Here is a 19,177-nt window from a genome sequence, read left to right on the forward strand (position 1 = left end):
TCCCACCCTCCCTATCCCACCCCTCTAGGTCATCGCAAACACCGAGCTGATCTCCCTGTGCTATGCTTCTGCTTCCCACCAGCCAACTATTTTACATTCCGTAGTGTGTATATGTCGATGTTATTCTCACTTCCCCCCAGCTTCGCCCTCCCACCCCATGTCATCAAGTCCGTTCTCTACATCTACCTCTTTATTCCTGCCCTGCGACTAGGTTCATCAGTACCATCAGCAGTGACGCCCATGACCCCAGCTCACAAGGTCCCTAAGGGTCTGGAGGTGCTGTTGCTTCCATGCCTCTTATGAAGTTGGGGTTCTTGGGTGAGGCTGGGCCTCCCACATCTAGGATCTGCCTTCCCTGGTGTTACAAGCAGCCAGCTCTCTGAAACACTACCCCCTTCACTGCAGCTGACAGCAAGTAGGCTCCATGGGACCTGTGGCAATTTCCAAACATGGTCCACACATTCTTTGACACTCTTTCCATCAAAGAGTAGAATCTGATTCCCCTCTACTTGAACCTGGGCCATCCTTGGCAACTCGCTTCTAGTGAATAGAATGTGGCAGAATTGATGCCGCGTGGCTTCTGGGGCTAGATTAGAAGAGGCAATATGCTTCCTTGTGGCTCTCTCCCAGGATGCTTGCTCTTGGAACCCAAGCCCCATGCTGTGAGAAATCCCAACAGCCACATGGAAAGGCCACATGTAGGTGTTTCGCCTACAGGTCCAAGTGAGGTCCCAGCCAACAGCCAGCATCAACCAGACATGTGACTGAGGCCTCAGTGATTCCAGGCCCCAGCCTTTGAGTCCAGGTCCAAGCTGATGCCGAGCAGAACAGAGACAAGCGGTCCCCACCAAACGCTGCCCGAGTAGCAGATCTGTGAGCAAAATAAATGGTGTCATTGTATAATGCTAAGTTTTGGGGTATTTTATTATGCAGCAACAGATAACCGGAACAGCAGATAACTTCTTTCCCCAGACTCTCTCCTCTGGGCCTTACTGCTTGTCACCCCTCCCCACCGGCTGGAGCACCCAGCGTAATCTCTTCAACATCACCAGCTTTGGGAAAACTAAAGCCAGAAAGGACAATGTGGCAACTTGCTAGTTATGCCTCAAAATATCTTCTCCCCTTCCTCTGGAGTAATCGAGTTAGGTTAGCACATGTTGCTCCAGCTAGAGATGCCATTTCTCAGCATTCCTTGCAGCGGGATGTATCCACTTGATTTAATTCCAGACAATGGAATGTGAGTGAGTGATGTGCGCTACTGCTAAGCCTTGGGCATGTGCTTTTCTAAACTCTCCCCTTTCAATGGGTTGGATCACAGATGGGATGATGTCCCAGCTGCAACCATGCAGATGAGGATAACAGCCTAGGAGACGGAGGAACAACAGCTTAGAGGAAGCCTGGGGCCCTGAATAATCCTGTGGAGCAGAGCAGTTTATCCTTCTTGAACCTCAGCTGGCACATGAGAGAGAAGTAAACTTATATCCTGTTTGAATGACTATACTTTGGGGTCTCTTTGTTATAGCAGCTTAGTCTCTACCCAAATAATACTAGAAGTAAGTGTCTCAAGCCCTGTGACCTAACCTTCCCTGAGACAAGGGCACAGAAGGGCTTGGCTACTTTCCTAAAATGGGAGTTAAAACACAGGGAGGAAAATCGCAACCAATGCTCAGGAAATTATCCTGCTCTAAGGTCTTCTCTGATGAGTGCCATGTAACTGGTCCCAGCAAGGGAGCTATGGGAACCTAGAAGAAGGAGAAATTGCCTTCAGATGGAACTATTATGGAAGACTCCTGCAGAGACAGTGGCATTAAACTGAAGGTAGAATTTGGATAGATGGAAATGGGGTATGGGAAGTTCAGATAAAGGGAAAGTGAGCCAAAATGTGGAGATAGGAAGATGACAGATCTTTTTGGGAGAGATGCAGAAGAGATAGTACGCAGTTTAAAAGTAGAGCTTTTAAACTCTAAGCCAGTACTTTGGGGCTTAAATTCAACGTGGCAAATTCACAGGTTTAGTATCCTAAAAGATTCTTTCCTGTTTCTATTAGAGAACTGTCTGCAAACAAATCTTTACTTGATGAGAAGTTTAAACATAATTACGTCTAGTATATTACATGCATATTTCATTGCTTTATTAAATCCTTCAAACGACACAGTTCTTGGAAGTATAATTAAACTCTTTAGAACATTACCTCACAAGAGAATGAATGAATCATAAACTTCAGCTATTCTTTCTAAATACCTCTTAGTCTGTAACGTCTGCAGTGATACTGAGTGATGCCATGTGAAAGTGGCCTAAGGGAGTGAGGGTGGTGGTACCCAGCTCACTTACTCCTACTCCCCTTCTTCTGGTAACAGACTTTCTGGCCAGAAGAAAGGCATGTCAGCCATTGTAGTACACCATTCCCCAGGCCTCAGTGATTAGAACGGTGATGGATATGTGACTAAGCAGTGCCAATCAGAGTTCTTCCTTAGGATTGATGCACAGAGGTAGGTAGAGAGGGATTGGGAGTTATTTTACTCTCAGGACTATTAAGCTGGGGTCTCCCCCACGGAGGAAGAGAACCCATAGGCAAAGATGAGCAGAGATGAAATAGGGACAGAGATCGAACCGTGCTGAGTCCTACTTTCAGCGTCTCTGCAGCTCTTCCTTCAGTCCAATGACTTAGTCCCAGGATCCTTCCCGATTATTGAGGGTAAGTTCCCCTTTGAGCTGGATTTCTGTCACTTGCAACCAAGAGTCCTGACACAAGGGTGAACTATATATAAGGGAGGCTACTAGGATCAGCCACTTAATACCATAGCTCATCAAATTTAAGATGCCTTTGATTGTAAAATGTATTTTACATACCACTGAGAAAGGGGGAAGTGCTGCCGAATAAGCTATGATGAGCCATTCATTAGATGCATCCTGGTTTCAGAAATATGAAAATATGAAAAAGTACTTTCTAGAAGTGATGAAATATGGTAGCTGTGGGCCCTTGGATGAGTTACTTAATATCTATTATCCTCAGTATCCTCATCTATAAGGCGAGGACGATAATACCCACCTCACAGGATTGGGAGGATTAGTAATAACAGATTTAAAGTATCAGAACACAAATTTAAAGTAAAGAACACAAATGTTCTTAGCAGCGTTATTCATAATAGCCCAAGACTGGAAACAACCTCAGTGCCCATCAACCAGTGAATGCATAGGCAAAATGTGGTATATCCAAATGATGGAATACTATTCAGCAATGAAAAGGAATGAAGTACTGATACATGCTATACCATGGATGAGCTTTGAAAACATTCTGCAAAGTGAAAGAAGCCAGACACGAGAGACTGCATATTGTACGATTCCATTTATAAGAAATGTCCAGAAAAGACAAATAATATATGATATCACTTATATGTGAAATCTAAAAAAGAATACAAACAAATCTATATACAAAACAGAAACAGACTCACAGACATAGAAAACAAACTTCTGGTCACCAGACGGGAAAGGGAGGAGGAGAGGGATAAATTAGGAGTATGGGATTAACAGGTACACACTACTATATGTAAAATAGATAAGCAACAGGATTTACTGTATAGCACAGAGAACTGTATTCAATATCTTGTAATATCTATAATGGAAAAGAATCTGAAAATATATATCTATACATAAAACTGAATCACTTTGCTGTACACCTGAAACTAACACAATATTGTAAATCAACTATGCTTCAATTGTGAAAAAATGTCCAGAAAAGACAAATCTATATAGAGACAGAAAATAGTCGTTGCCCGGTGCAGGGAGAAAACAGGAATTAACAGTGAATGGGTGTGAGGGATCTTATTGGGGTGATGGAAATGTTCTACAACTGATTTATGCTGATGGTTGCACATCTTGGTAAATTTACTAAAAAATTCATTGAATTGGACACTAAAAATGAGTGAATTATACGATATGTAAAGTAGGACTCAACAAAGTTATTTTAAAAAGATGTAAAATGTCTAGAATAGTTTCTCAACATGGTGGTTGCTTAAGAAAGGGTGACTCTCTTTACAACACAGGGAATATAGCCAATATTTTACTATAACTATAAATGGAACATAATGTTTACAAACTGTGAATCACTATGTTGTACACCTGAAACTTATATAATATTGTACGTCAACTATACCTCAGTTGAAAAAAAAAAAGAAACGGTGACTCTTCTCAGCTCTGCTTCGGGCTCGGGTACCTAAATTCATAAAGCTACCCCTTCTTGGGGAACCAGAAGGGTCAGTGCTGTCTTTTTTTATGGTACCTAGCAAGCACTGCTTCTAGAAACTACTCTGGTCAGTTAAGCTGTGCAGGGTCCAGCAGGAGACAGCAGGAGAGGGTCCTTGTCTACAGAGAGCAGACTGACAGGACTTCAGGAGACTGGTCAACCCGCCCACCCCTCCACCCACCACTACCATTACACACACAAACTAAGAGGTTAGTGACCAACAGTCTCCTAGACTGGTCCTGGAGGCAGTAAAAGATCTCAGAAATATAAAGAAGTGAGGCTGCTTTCACCTCCTGGAAAGCTGGTTTCATCCCCAGGAGTCTCCTCTATGCAGCCCTACACTTGTCCTCTTCCCTCCTCATCCTCTGGAGGTCACCAACCTCGGCCATCAGCATAGTGACCCTCGGCGTATCGAGATGCTCAGTCACTGGCAAAAACATTCGACCCAGAAAGAAGCTTCTAAGAAGGCCTCCAGCACAGGGCTTGGACTCAGCTCCCACAGGTGGCCACGCGGGGCCTTGGCTCCCTTTCCCGGCCGCTGCCAGGCCCGCTGGAAAGAAACATGGGCTTCGGGTCAGAGAGCCCAGTGTTCCAACCCCAGCTCGGCGTGTGCGGGCTGTGTGACTTCAGGAACCACAGTGTCTCTGCTGTAGAAACGGAGCTTCCCTCACCCCTACCTCTCCAGGGACTGTTGCGGATGAACGGAATGTCGGTGGTGGCAGCACCTGGATGGTGGGGCACCAGCAGGGCCGGCTCCTGCCCTTTCCCCGTAACTGCGTGGACTGCGATTGGACCTGGCTGCTTTGCCTTCACCTGGGCTCCATTTTAATCCCAGAAATGATGTTGTCAGCAAGTCATCAGGCCTGAATGAGGGCCTGCCCCCTTGATTTATGGCGACACTTTTACTTTCTTTGAGATGCTGGTAGACACAATCGGGCCTGGCAGCAAAAACAGTGGCCGTTGAGTGGTTTGGGGCTGTAACCATTTACTTATACACAGCCTGCACCTTCAGGGCCTTGCATTACCAATGTGTGGGGTGCAGGGCCCCAGAGGGCAGCCTGGCCCTGGGGTCACAGCCTCCTCTACTCCCACAACCCCCCAGGGTACAGGGAGGGCAGGAGGGCATTTCACCCCTGCTAGGCAGCGCTCTGGGGGCACAGGCCAAGCTCCAGAGCCCTGCGGGCCAGAGGAGGCAGCGCAAGCACCTGGCCTGGATTTGAATATGCGCTTCAGCACTTGCTGGTCAGTGACCTGGGCAGGTCTCTTAACTTCTCTGAGCCTCAGTTACTTTGTCTGTAAAATGGGCACCATTGCACCTGTCTCCCACGGTTGTTGGAGGATGAATGTGTGCAGAGGCCTGGGCATGAGGCCTGGGCACGGTGCCTGGCGCACCTGCAGTACCTATTATAGTCCAGGCAGAGGAGATGGGGCTGGTGGGAGAACAGCAAGGAGGAAAGAAAGAAAAGCAAGAGAGGGACTTCCCTGGTGGTCCAGTGGCTAAGTCTCTGCGCTCCCAATGCAGGGGGCCTGGGTTCGATCCCTGGTCAGGGAACTACATCCCACATGCTGCAACTAAGAAGTTCGCATGCTACAACTAAAGATCCCATATGCAGCAATGAAGATCCCGCGTGCCACAGCTAAGACCCAGGGCAGCCAAATAATGAAATAAATATTAAAAAAAAAAAAAAAAAAAAGAGAGAGGGAGAAAAAAAGAAAAGCAAGAGAGGGAAGTGCCAGGGGAAACAAGAACACCTTGGGTTTTGCAGGGCCTGCAGTTTAGGCTTTCCTGGCATTGCTCATTTCCCACCCTGCGCTCTCCCCCTGCCAGCTGCACCCTCCCCGCCCCTGCCTGGCAAGGCCTCACCCCTCAGCCTCAGCCTCAGTTTAAAAAACACCTCCTCCAAGAGACCTTCCCTCGAAACCCCCAATCCACACGAAAAGAGATCCCTCCCACCTTGTTTTTCCCTTCCAGGCGGAATCTATAGGTGTATTTGTCTGATTATGCGTTTAACATCCATCCGCCCCCAAGACAGTCAGTTCCAAGAGGGCAAGGCCACGTTTATTTTGCTCACTTCTGAACCAGCACCCAGCACCGTGCCTGGCACAGAGTTTGTGGAGGGAACCATTCCCTGTCTGCAACTCAGACGGGTGACAGAGACTGTGGACGGGGGCCTCCAGGCCATAACGACAGGGCCCTGCTTCCAGCACAGAGAGGAGCACTGGTCAGCGTGAATCAAAGGCAGAGCCTGCAGACGGTGGCGTGGCGAGAGCCCGAGCGGGTCGGGCCACGGAGGGGCGGGCGCGGGGCATTCTAGGCATTCTCTCAAGGAGTTTGGAGGAGACGGTCTAGAGAGTGGCTGGCTTAGCAGAAGGAAGGGGCCGGGTTGTAAATGACATTGAAATCTCCACTAGGGTACTTGGACCTTCCCTTGGTTTTGAAGTGGGGAAGTAATATGGTCAAGTTTGCCTTGCTCAGAGCTCCCAGCCTAGGGCTGCGGGAGGAGGCTATTCCCTTGAGAGTGGAGTCTGGCCTCCAGCCTCACTCCCTCCTGGGACAGGGTCCTTGCTGGGCTGAGCAGCTGGTGAATCGGACACACTCCCCCTTCTTTTGCCGCCTTTGGCAGACCCTCTACAGACAGGCTCCCCGCATCCTCTCCAGGTGCCTCCTGCCCACCACAGCGTTGGTATCTGTGCCTAGGCAATGCAGGCGCCGCCCAGCAGTGGCCCCACAGCAGTAGTGAGCCCTGTGCTTGGACACATCCCAGCCAAATCCTCCCCGGGGCACTAACTCCTGATGTCTTCCTTGCTCTACCCATGCCCCGCCCACCTCTGTGCTGCTGAGAGGGGAGGTCCCCTCAGAGCTGGTATATTAGTCAGGTTAGGCTCGGTTCTACTGCAGTAAATCAGCCCCCAAACTTCAATGACTTCACAGTAAAAGTTTCTTGCTCAGTCACGTTATATGCCCAGCGCAGGGGGAGAGGGCGACGGCAGGGCTCCGCTCCACCTAGCATCTCAGGGATCCAGGCTGCTAGAAGAACCACCATCTGGACAATCACCAGTCACAGTGGCGTGGGAAGAGAGGGCGTAGAGAACTCTGACCCAGAACTGACACAGGTCACCGCCAGCGACGGCCCATTGGCCAGCAGCCAGGACTTTGGCAAGGTGGAAAGCCCACAGGCGCTCAGTGGCCAGTGTCTTTTCAGCCTGGTGAGTGCCGGGGTCAAGAGCAGGTTGGCTCCTGCCTAGACACAGAAAGATGGATGACAAAGGATGCAGGGGGAGGTGTGGGCTCCCTCCCAGGTGCCTCCACCCTCCGCCTGCGCCCTGCTTCCTAGAGCACAGCTCTGGTAGCGTCAGCCCCACTGCTCCCCCCTCCTGCAGAACGCGACCTCTACCCAGTCTGGCCTCAGCCCAGCTTTTTGCCTCATTTCCCTCCACTCCCCCACCCTCACCATGAGTCCCTCTCAAGCCACACCACACTCCCTGCTGCTCTGTGGACATCTGCTTTATTTCCTTTACTCCTCCTGTAATGTTCTTTCTGCCTCATCTCTGCTCATTGGAATCCTACCCATTCTTCCAGGCCTAGTTCAGGTATCACCTCATCCATAAAAGCTTCCAGACTCTTCCACACCGTAGCATCTGCGTATCAGACACGTCTGTGACGGTTCCTCTCACAGTTCACCCCCACAGTCTCCTGCAAGTGACACTGCCCAGCCCAGAGCCCCCCACTGACGGGCCAGCCCCAGGCCGACCATGGGACTCCACTCCCTCCCAACGACAGCTGACTAGCCCGAAATGGCCAACATGCGGCCTGGCAGCAGCCTATGAGGAGGAGCCTGATGCACGAGGATGAGCTGGGCCAATCAAATCCTCGCCAGAGACCTTTAGCTGCGGACAGGCAATAGTAGCAGGAGGAAGAGCTGCAGAAAGGCATCACGGGTGACACAACCCGGAGACGGGCGAGCGGGGCCCCCAGAGCTGAGACTGAAGGAGCAGAGCCATGAGGACAACGAGAAGGGCAGAGCTGCCAGTGAGCAAATCCCCGATTGGTGGAGAAGAGAGGGCACGGGTCCGGGAGTGGAGGGAGAGGCAGGCACCCAGGAAGAGGCTTCAAAGCACCCTTCGCCCCAGGTCACCCAAGGGAGGAAGCTGTGTACCATCCAAGTTGGTGCCATGCTGCTGTGGACTCTTCCCATGAAATGACGGCAGAAGCTGGTCCATTTGGAAAGGCTGACTCTAAAGCGAGTCCAGGGGGCAGGCCTGCTGACCAGAGGACTGGGTGTGATCCACACTGCTTGCTCCCCAGCACGGCCGCCCTGCCCCGCTGCTGAAAAGCATTGCTGCTGACTCCTCACTCCTCAGGCCCCAGACACCCAGAAACAAAGGCAGGGAGAGACCAGCCTGCCCAGCCAGAGCGGTCCGGATGGACTCCCAGGCCCTGGGGCTACACTGCCTCACATCTGTAACTCCCCCAAGGCACCAAGAGCCCCAGGGCCTGGGCTCAGTATCTCAATATCCTGGCACTGCCTCTTAGGAGTGCAGTATCACTGAACAAGTTTTCACATCTGTAAAATGGGACAGTAATAGCTGTCTGCCCGCTTCAGGGGGTTGTCATGGAGATCCAGTGCTTCTACATGGAAAGAGTGTCTCTGTGTCTTTCCGTTGCCTTCTGTGCTCTCAAGACATGATGATGGAGGCCGAGTAGGCAGTCTCTCCTGTGACAGAGGCAGGGCTGAGGCCGACAGTGAAGACTTGTCCCAGGCGTCCCTCAGCCCCCTGAGCCCTCCTGTTCCTGTGGCACCTGACCCAGGCAGCCACACGCTGTTTGTGTCTGCTCCTCACCCTCACCCTGATCACTTGCCATTTTAGTTTCTGCTCCTTTTAATGGTTACCTCACCTCACCTCCAGATGTGCCCTCACCTTCAGGCCCAAGTCCCCAGGGGCCACTCGGCTCTGTCTCTGGCTGCCAGGTTGGCACAGGGCGTCTGAGGGCTGAAGTCAAGTGTAGAACCATTCCCCTCCAGGCTCCTGAGAAGACAAGCCACACAGAGAATTCACCTCAGACGCTGTGGCGAAGGTTGCTTGTGGCCTACCCAGTGTCCACTTACCCCTTCTTCCTTGGTAACTGACTGTTGTATAGTTGATGAGGGATGAGGCTAAAAACCTACATTTCTAACCTCTCTTGCAGATAGGGGTTGCCAAGGAGATATAAGTGGGAGTCATTGGGTGGGGCTTCTGGGAAAGCTCTCTAAAGGGGTTTAACTCAACAGGGAACTTAGCCCCTTTTGTCCTTCTCACCTTCTTCCTTCTTGGAACTGAGAGGTGAGGGTTAGAGCACCAGCAGCCATCTTGTACCATAAAGACAACCTTGAGAACAGAAGACATGAGCTAATAATGGCGAGGCCTGGGTTCCTATGATCGTGGAGCTGCCATCCAATCTGGAATTCTTACCTCTGGACTTTTTATGTAAGAGACAGATACACATAACTGGATCGAACTTGACTTCATTTTGCAGAAGTGTCTTCCTAAAAAACTGCTTTTCAAATAAAATTTTTAGTCATTGACTTCCACACCAAGGAGGATCCTGGGTCCTAAAAAATGTTTTCCTAAAATATTCTGTGCAAACCATATTTTCACAAATCTAGTCACTGTTCCCCATTGACTTACTTCATGAATTTTAGAGATGACTTTGATATAGTATTCATTTATCAGTGACACTCAACCAGTGCTTTAAGTTTTTCAAATTTTTCACTCCTCAGTCAGTTGGGTAATGACCAGTAAACAATGCTTAAAAGTCCCAAAGAGGCACTTCAAAGAGAAGAATCTTTCTGTAAGATCAGTGTAATAACCACCCCTAATGTGTTGTGACCTTGCATTTCCTAGAGCAGAGGCTGTGACGGCAGCCCAAGGTTGAGGGGGGATGACCTCCCCATCTACCCTGGAGGGAGCGGTCAGTGCCCTGGACAGAGATGGCTCCAGAGGCAGGCCCTGCTGGCCAGGAACCTAGGATGAGGGGGCTGACCAGAAAATCCTCAGTCCCCCTGGTTACTGCCCACCATTGAAACGGGTGCTGAAGCTGGGTTGGTAGCACAGAGGCAGCCCACGGGAGCAGGGTGCATCCAGGGCAGTGTGTGCTGATCTAAATGGCTCCCTGGGGGGAGTTTCTCCCCAGAGGCAAGAGACTGCATCTTCCCAAGTACCTTCATGGCCTTGGGTGTTGTTAATAAGTATTCTGAATTTTTTTTTTTTTAATGTGACAAAGTGGGGTTTTTTTAACCTTTTAATTTTTTAAATAAATTTATTTATTTTATTTATTTATTTTTGGCTGCACTGGGTCTCCGTTGCTGCGTGCAGGCTTTCTCTAGTTGCAGCAAGCGGGGGCTACTCTTCATTGCTGTACGCGGGCTTCTCATTGCAGTGGCTTCTCTTGTTGCGGAGCACAGGCTCTAGGCGCGCGGGCTTCAGTAGTTTGTAGCACGCGGGCTCAGTAGTTGTGGCGCACAGGCTTAGTTGCTCCGCGGCATGTGGGATCTTCCCGGACCAGGGCTTGAACCCATGTCCCCTGCATTGGCAGGCGGATTCTTAACCACTGCGCCACTAGGGAAGCCCCTAAGCATTCTGATTTTTAAAAGGTCCAGGGTCAAATCCATTTAGGAAAAGTGTCTACACATATTTCACTGCTCCAGGCCCTGCCAAGCCTAATTCCCATAGCTAAGGACTTGGGTGAGCGCATGCACAGGGGACTCTCAGCTTCAACTGCTGAATGAGCACCTGCTAGACACACTTGAGAAATATTAGGTTAAAGCATCAAATCTTCCAAAGACTCAGCTCCTTTTCATTACAGACCACCAGGCACTGGGCTGGGCTCTGGAGGAAAGACAGGAAGCACCTTTGGTTTTAGGAAGAGGATGGCAAAGGAGTAAAGCACAAACATATCCACATCCTCATTAGCAGCTAGAAAGGCAAGTCCAGAGTAGGGCTAATGAGAATGCAGATGTCTTAACTGAGAGAAGAACTCCCATCCTATATCCCCTCCCAACCACACTCTCCTCAGATGGATAAGAGGGAGGATGGCAGGAGTTTACCTGTGTCCTGAGGAGTGCCCAGCCCTGTGGAGGGAGGCAAGAGGGGTCCCGGAAGTGGAACGAGTGGAGCCAGCACTGCTGCGGCCCTGGGATGTACAGGAAGCAAAAGCGAAGGTATATTCCCCAGGTGCTGTTTCTTTGAGTCTTGTAGTAAAAAGAAGAGTTCTGATAGAGGGATGGGCAAGTAGATAATTGCAAAGTGGGCATGCCTGTTTAGAGGCAAATCAAGTGGACGAAATTGCAGCTATCAGAACAGAACATCCATAAGCTTCCACCACCTCACCTACCTCTCTGTCTCTGGGCTGGAGAACTCTGCCTTCTCTCTGGTACCTGTGGAGCCTTCCTGGCCCCAGCAAAAGCCTCCGCTCTCCCCATCTACTCAAGGACATTGCTGCAGCTGCCCTCCCCTCCCCACTGGCTCATCCCCATCAGCAGGAACACATGCTGCCATTTCTCCCAGCTAAAAAGAGCCCTTTCTGTCCCACCTCCCTCTCCAGCTCCCTCTCCCTTCTTTCTGTCCCACCTCTCTCTCCAGCTCCCTCTCCCTTCTTTCTGTCCCACCTCCCTCTCCAGCTCCCTCTCCCTTCTTTCTGTCCCACCTCCCTCTCCAGCTCCCTCTCCCTTCTTTCTGTCCCACCTCCCTCTCCAGCTCCCTCTCCCTTCTTTCTGTCCCACCTCCCTCTCCAGCTCCCTCTCCCTTCTTTCTGTCCCACCTCCCTCTCCAGCTTCCTCTCCCTTCTTTCTGTCCCACCTCCCTCTCCAGCTCCCTCTCCCTTCTCCCTTTACAGGCAAACTCTGCTAAGAGTTGTCCATCCCTCTCCTCCCTTCCTCTCTTGGAGCCACTCCAATCAGGCTTTGGGCCCACTGCTCCTCCAAAACTGCTCTTGCCAACATCACCAGTGACCTCCTGGTTTGGACCCGGTGTCCACACTCTGTCCTCATCACTTGACCCTGCAGCAACGTTCTGCCAGATGCTCACTCCCTCCTCCTGGTATCACCCTCTTCTAGGGTCTTCTGGGACACCACACCTGCCTGGTTTTCCTCCTGTCTCTTTGCTCCTTCCCAGGCTTTCTGCCCGTTCCTCCCCATCTTGCTGGCTTTTACATAATGGAGTGCCCTTGGGCTCAATAAATCCGTGGACCCCTTCTCTTCTCTAACCACATTCCCTCCCTAGATTGAAACTATCCAACAGAAGTTTAATATCAACCACATGTGTAATTAAAATTTTTCTAGAAGCCATTTTTTAAAAAGTAAAAATGCAGGTAAAACTGATTTTAATAACATCTTATTAACCCAATATATCCAAAATAGCATCATTTAAACATGTAATCAATATAAAAATTATTAATGAGACGTTTAACTTTTTGTATTAAATCTTCAAAACACAGCGTATATTTGACACAGCATATCTCAATGTGGACACCAAATTTTCATTGGAAGTTCTTGATCTGTATTTAGATTTTATAAACTCTACAGCTGAAAAAGTAGATCTGTATACCCAAGTTGTTCCAAACATATTAAAAAATTTCCAATAATTCAATCAAATATCAGTTTTAAAAATTTAAGTTAACTAAAATTTAAAATTTAGCTCTTCAGCTGCACAATTTCCACTAATTTCAAGTGTTCAGTAGCCACATATGGCCAGCAGCTACTGCATCAGACAGCACAGAGCTAGATCATCTCAGAAAATTATGGCTCTAAATACCAGCAGATCTTGCTGATGACTTCCCATTTTTATCTCCAGCCTGTACATTTCGTCTGGCACTGCAGACCTGTCTAACCAGTGTCTACTCAACCCTGCACCTGGATGTCTAATGGGCACCTCCAACCTAACCTGTTCAAAACTGTGCTCCAGAGAGGTCCACTCCCACCCACCAAACTGGCAAGGCCACTTTTCTCCATCTTGGTTAATGACCACTCTTTCTTCCTGTTGCTCAGACCAAAGCCTTGGTACTCTCCTCGTCCTTTTTCTCTTTCCTACCTCATATCTGGTCAGTCTCCTCATCGAAGTATTTCCAGAATCCCACCACTTCTGGTCATTTCAGCTGCCACCAGCCTTGGACATGCCCCCTCATGGCTCCTAGATTACTGAAGGGCCTCCTGGCTCTGGTCCTGCCCCTGCAGTCTGTTCCCATTCAGAATGCTGCTTTTAAAAGAAGTCAGACACATCCTTCTTCTGCTCAGTACCCTGCAGGGCTCCCACCTCACCCAGGGGAGAAGCGCAAGTCCTTACAATGGCCCCATAAGGCCCTCCCGCATCGGATCATCCACCCTGACCCCTTCATCCCCAGCTTCTCCTAGGTGCCTCCCCCTACTCTGCTCCAGCCTCCTGGCTGTTCCTGGAACACTGTAGGCCACCAGATATCTGCGTGGCTGGCTCACTCAGTCCTTTACTCAAAAATCGCTGTTCTCCTACATGTACATTTCATACCCGCTTTCCCTGCCTTTTTGCCTTTAGGCCTAATTACTAACACATTCTATATTTCACTTATGCCGTTCTGTCTCTTCTTTTATAATATAAGCTCCAGGAGGGCAGGGACTTCCGTATGTGTTTGTTTTGCTGCTCTAACCCCGGTGCCTAGAATAGTACCTGGAACCTATCAGGAGCTCAAGAAATATTTTAAATGAATGACTTCCAGGCAGGGAGAAAAGCTGGAGCAAATCCAAGGGCAGTTGCTACCTTGAGAAGCCTGAAGCTGGAACTGGGGAGCAGCGGGGGGTAGGGCAGACCACCCCCCCGGTTGAGGTTGGGTCGTGGGTGGGCACTGAAACTTTGCTATCTGCAAGATGGGAGCGGGCTCCGGAAGCTCAGAGTCTTGGTAAAGCGGCGGGTCTGTGATCTCCTCCCGAGAGGCTGGCAGAAAGGCAGAGGCGGGTTGGCTTCCTCCGTCACCACTCCCCCCCGGCCCAGGGAAGCCCGGGAGATCCGAATGTCGAAGAACTCTGAGGAAGCAAAACGTGTCATTAAACTCAAGCTGGGGATTTGTGTGGAGGATCCTAAATGACAGCTGCCCCCACGGAGGAGCGCGGAAGGCGGGCCGGGCTTTGTCCCGGGAGGAGGAGCTGCGGACTGGGGAAGAGCGCGCATCACGTGGCCGCCAGTGCGCCGCTCCGCTAAAAGGGGCTGACCGCCGGGCCGTGGGCGGTGAGGCCCGGGAGGGCGGCCGAGGACGCAGAGTGGCGTGCGAATGTTCTCAGTCCTCGGTCCCGCCGGGACAGTGCAGGCCCGAGCCACCGCTCGGAGCCGGACGCGAGGCCTCCGGAGCCCGGGGCAGCTCGGCGCGGGCGCGTGCCCGGGTTCGCCGCCGCCGCCGCCTCCAGTACGTCCGCGCTGCCGGCGCGCGCCCGGGCCGTGCTCACAAAGGAGATCCTTTCCCGGGCGCCCCGCCGCCCGCGCGCCAGCCGCGGCCCCGGCACCAAGGGGAGGGGTCGCCTGCGAGCCGCTCCAGGCTTCCAGGCTTCCAGGCTCCACGGCCGCTTGCCCCGAGCTGCCCTTCATTTATTTATTTTGATGGAGGAAAGCGGGGTCATCTATCTTGGAGCAGCAAATCTTTCCAGGAAGTTTGTACCTATTAATATTTCAGTTCCTGGCAGCTGCTTTAAGTGCCTGGGAGTGGGGGTGGGGGTGGGGGAAGGGCCAAGTTCAATGCCGCGAGAGAGGGAGCTGCTGAGCGCGGCCGACTGTTCTCGGCAGGCCTGAGGCGGTGGGGCCGACGGGCAGTCCCCGCGCCTCCGAGACACGTCCCTCTCCGCCGGAGGCAGGAGCTACCCGGACCCCCGTGGGGCGCGGGCACGACAGTGGCGGGTGACCTCGGGAGCGTCGCGCTTGGGGGCAGTGGGGGGAGAGGCGGGCCCCCGAGTCTGCGACCTGAGCGGGGACGCCAGCTCCGGGTTCCCAGAGCGGGGGCGGTGGAGGGAGCGGGGAGGGCCGCTCAGCCAGCAGATGTCGGCGCGGAGCGGACGCGGGCGGGGAGGAAGGAAAGGCGGCGCCGGGAGCACCCCGGCTTGGAGGGCGCGTCCCCGCAAGCGAGGGGCCGCCCGCCCGGTGCCTGCGGCTCGGCCGCCACCTGCGTTCGCGGGGAACCGGCGACGGTGAGGCCCAGAGCCCTGAAGAGGTCGGGACGCCCTTTCTGACCTTGGTCCAGCCACGCAGTGCGAGGGCGCTGCTGCAGAAACTTGATCTTTTAAAGCTCGATACTCCTCGCAACTACCCTGCAAGGCTCCTGAGAAAATGGAGCTCAGAGAAGTTAAATAACCTCCTCGCGATCGCAGTGCTGCTGCCCCACAGCGAGGTCCCCGATTTTTGACATATCTTGCAAGAAGTGGTCCCTTGGAAGCAAATGCAACGCTGTTCTTCCTATAGTACCGCCCACAGGATCGTCCCCTAAGGGGAACCACGGGAACAAGTAGAACTCTAGACCCACAGCACCTGGACTTGCCAGCTTTTCAGAATCCCTTTGATTCACCGCAGAAGTGCCTGCTCAGGCTTCCTAGCCAATCACACGTCCGGAACACCTGTCGTTTCGCCAAAGAAAACTTATTTTTAACATCCCTCAGGTGCATATGCAGATGAAGAGATTTGAAGCGGTTGGCATAGCCACCTCTGAAGTGTGGCTCCTGGAAAGGTTACTTCAAATGCTAACATCCCCACGGTAAAAACTGAAGTCCTCACGCACAGCAACACGGCACTGCCTTGTCCCCAGTATTGCAAAGTCAGTCGTAGACACTATGGCAGCGTTCCTTCTCAGTATTATCAGCCCCACTCTGCTGAGGGACTCTGTCCAGCCCTGCATGGAAGTCACTCACTCCAGGGCCAAGACTTGGAAACCCTTGGGCAAGGGGAAGTTTGTCTCAGGCACCTTCTCACTCTAGTCTCCAGGATCCCCTCCCCCTTCCACCCTCTTACCCCCTCCCCAGCTACATGTGTTTCTCCCAGGTGGCCAGAGCCCCACTGGCCTTGGACCAGAGGGGAGGATGTGACAGATTCAGGCATCTTTAGGTAGGACTTGCTGACTAGAAAGCCTTCCCTGACCGCGTCTCCTGGGACAAGTACTCATAGGAAACCCCCTGGTAGAGGTGTGGAGAGCTGGCTGTCACATCTGTCTTGCTGGGATGCCAGCCTTGGTGATGCAATGGAGGAATTTCAGCCTCTGCTGGCTACAGTCAGCAGGGCGTGCTTTTTGGAGGCTTAAGTCCTCAAGCATGGCTGCCTCCTGGGAGCTTTCTCTCCCAGCCCTGGGCCATACCCAAAGCACCCTGCTTCTGTTTGCATTCCCACCGTTGAGGTTTTCGTGAGGGAGGGGGGCGCTGTCGGTGAAACACATGCCCTCTCCCCAGCTTGGGTGGGCTAGCCCTGCCAGCTGCTTTCACTTTTGGCTGCAGAAAGCCTGCCAGGCTGCAGTGTGCAAGGGCCTGAAACAATGACTGGTAGCATCAGCTATTTTAATGCAGAGTTAGGCACACAATCCTTGCTAAAAATACATACAAAGGAAAGCCCCAAAGTAGCTAAGCCTATTTTAATACCTTTTATTTTTCTTGGTCCTAGTTCTTTTGTCTTCCCTTGCAACTTGGGAGCTGCATTTCACACAGGGCCCACCCTGAGTGTTGTCAGAGCTCCCCCCACCCATGTCCTGTGGACGGACGGCCCAATCTTGATCATTGGCAGGAACAGTCAGAGTGAATAGAGGGAAGAAAAGGAAGAAGACTCAACGGCCATTTATTTGAGTGCAATTTATATTATTAAATAGAATGATGGCATGATTTCTGAGGCATGATAACTACGAAGGAGCTTAGGGGTGATGAGCCCTCTTCCCACTGCCCATCCCCCATCCAACTCCCACGCAGCCCCACAGTGGGGAGAATGGACGTTTGCAAAGCACCTGCCTGAGGAATGGCTAGCGGATGCTGCCCTCCTCTGATGGGAGGAAACAAATTCGAGTGCCTTTGGGCTCCTGTGGGCATCACTGCTTACCTTTTCAGAAGGGAAACAAGGGTGGCAGACACCTTTGTGGGTGTCTACTGTTAAATTACTTAAACAAGGAGGCCATTAGACTGACTGCGGCTCTAATGCTTTGGGGGCTACCTAGGCAGACCAAAATCTAAGCCTGTAAATGCTTCAAGGTTCTGAAATCAGAACTATAAAGACAACTCATCACAAACAGCCAACTAGGCTGTAAGCTACAGCCAAGCAAATGATTTCCTTTTTTCGCTTCCACAAATAAGTCTCTCTTTCTGTCTGTCCCCAGCTCCTGGAGGAGTGCTCCTAACCACTTCCAGTTTAACCCTGTCCCCTTCAAATGGGTTTTTGCTTAAACAAACTTACAATTTTCAATATGTCTCCACTGATTTTTTAACACTGCCTGGATTGGAATCAATGACCCCTCTTTTCTCTGGGAACTGATCCTCATCCATGTAGGGTCAAGGAGGTAGTTCCTACCTGCTATGACGTTACAAATTTTCTCTACCCGCACCCCCCACCCCCCCTCCGCATCTCTCTCAGGTGATAGGATTGGGGTGGACACCTGGCCCGACCAGGCTCTTCCCTGGAAATTGGAACAGAGAGAAAGGGAGGGAAGGAGAGAGACAAAGCCCAACATCTGGGCCCCCTCAGTGAATTTCTAGTGACTCCTTTTTTTCAGATTACAGGGCACAATTTTCTGTTTCTTTGCATATCCTGTATTTTTTTTTTAATTGACAAGTGGCTATTGGAGGTCATATATTGTAGCGGCTCTGGACTTGGACCCCACCCCACCCCTGCTGCCCGCCCTTGTTACTGCTGGGTGTGTTTGTTTATGGGCTTGCTCAGACCAGTTCTGTAGAGTCTGTCTCCCCGCAGTGTGCAGCTACTGCTCTCTCTACTCCGTTTTTTCTTCTTGTTTTGATGTTTTGTGTTTTTTTTTTAATTTAAAAAAATTTTTTAACATCTTTATTGGAGTATAATTGCTTTATAATGGTGTGTTGGTTTCTGCTGTATAACAAAGTGAATCAGCTATACATATACATATATCCCCATATCTCCTCCATCTTGCATCTCCCTCCCATCCTCCCTATCCCACCCCTCCAGGTGGTAACAAAGCACTGAGCTGATTTCCCTGTGCTATGCGGCTGCTTCCCACTAGCTATCTATTTTACACTTGGTAGTGTATATATGTCCATGCCACTCTCTCACTTTGTCCCAGCTTATCCTTCCCCCCTCCCCATGTCCTCAAGTCCATTCTCTACATCTGCGTCTTTATTCCTGTCCTGCCCCTAGATTGTTTTGATGTTTAATCTGGCCTTTCTAGAGGCTGTCCCTGTGAGCCAGTGATTGGTCAGAGGTTATGCCCACACTTTTTGAGCCTGTAAGGCTTCCACCCTTCGCCGATGGATCTGTGTGTAGGTCAGAGGAATGCATTCAAAGTTCAGGCAGTTGTGCAAGTTTGACCCTGCCTTTACTTTCTGCCACGGCCTTTTGTGTCTCTTCCACATGTGTGCAAGGCATGCATTCAGCCAAGGATGTGTGGAGAGCCAGGGCCGTCTCGGGTCTCTCTGGAGTGGTGCAGCCTTGGGCCTGCAGGCAGCCTCCAGACCACACAGGATGTGAGGCAGGCTACACACTGATGAGAAGAGCCCTCCTTGTTCTCTCCTCCAGGGGTCGGAGTACGAGGTCATTGGTCACCAGTGTTAGGTCCCTTATTGCCATGACCCAGAAGGATGCCTGTTTTCGGACCTCAGGCACAGCCCAGAGGCCTGAGCTCCACTGCTGAGGTACTGAGGGGACAGCTGGGGTCTTCCTGCCCTCACAGAAAAGTGAAGACTTCTGCTCCAAGCCAATTCTACACGGCCTTCTCACTTCTCCTCCCCTTCACCA

General features: G+C 51.3%; 2 protein-coding genes across 5 annotated transcripts in view; one reads left to right on the forward strand and one right to left on the reverse strand.

Annotated features, from left to right (window-relative positions):
• LOC309644316 (uncharacterized protein) overlaps positions 1–18,656 on the reverse strand; it is a 57,611-nt gene extending 38,955 nt beyond the window's left edge. Inside the window, exons 1-6 of one of the 4 annotated variants that reach the window (XM_082427962.1) lie at positions 12,080–18,656; positions 9,542–11,813; positions 9,141–9,271; positions 8,401–8,958; positions 7,696–7,882; positions 42–7,485 (exon numbers count right to left, since the gene is read on the reverse strand). In XM_082427962.1, the coding sequence (XP_082284088.1) occupies positions 14,105–14,827 (723 nt within the window). In that variant the 5' untranslated portion in view covers positions 14,828–18,656 and the 3' untranslated portion in view covers positions 42–7,485; positions 7,696–7,882; positions 8,401–8,958; ... (1 more) ...; positions 9,542–11,813; positions 12,080–14,104. Of the gene's footprint in view, positions 1–41; positions 7,486–7,695; positions 8,959–9,140; positions 9,272–9,541; positions 11,814–12,079 lie in introns of those variants that run through there. The other 3 variants (XM_082427961.1, XM_082427964.1, XM_082427963.1) reach the window with 3 other exon arrangements.
• Positions 1–19,177, forward strand: part of LOC309644252 (uncharacterized protein) — a 153,229-nt gene that overhangs the window by 119,517 nt on the left and 14,535 nt on the right. The gene's annotated exons all lie outside the window — the stretch shown is intronic.

Source organism: Balaenoptera physalus (genome assembly GCF_965194825.1).
Source record: "Balaenoptera physalus genome assembly, chromosome: 1".
In the NCBI taxonomy this organism is placed as follows: Eukaryota; Metazoa; Chordata; class Mammalia; order Artiodactyla; family Balaenopteridae; genus Balaenoptera; species Balaenoptera physalus.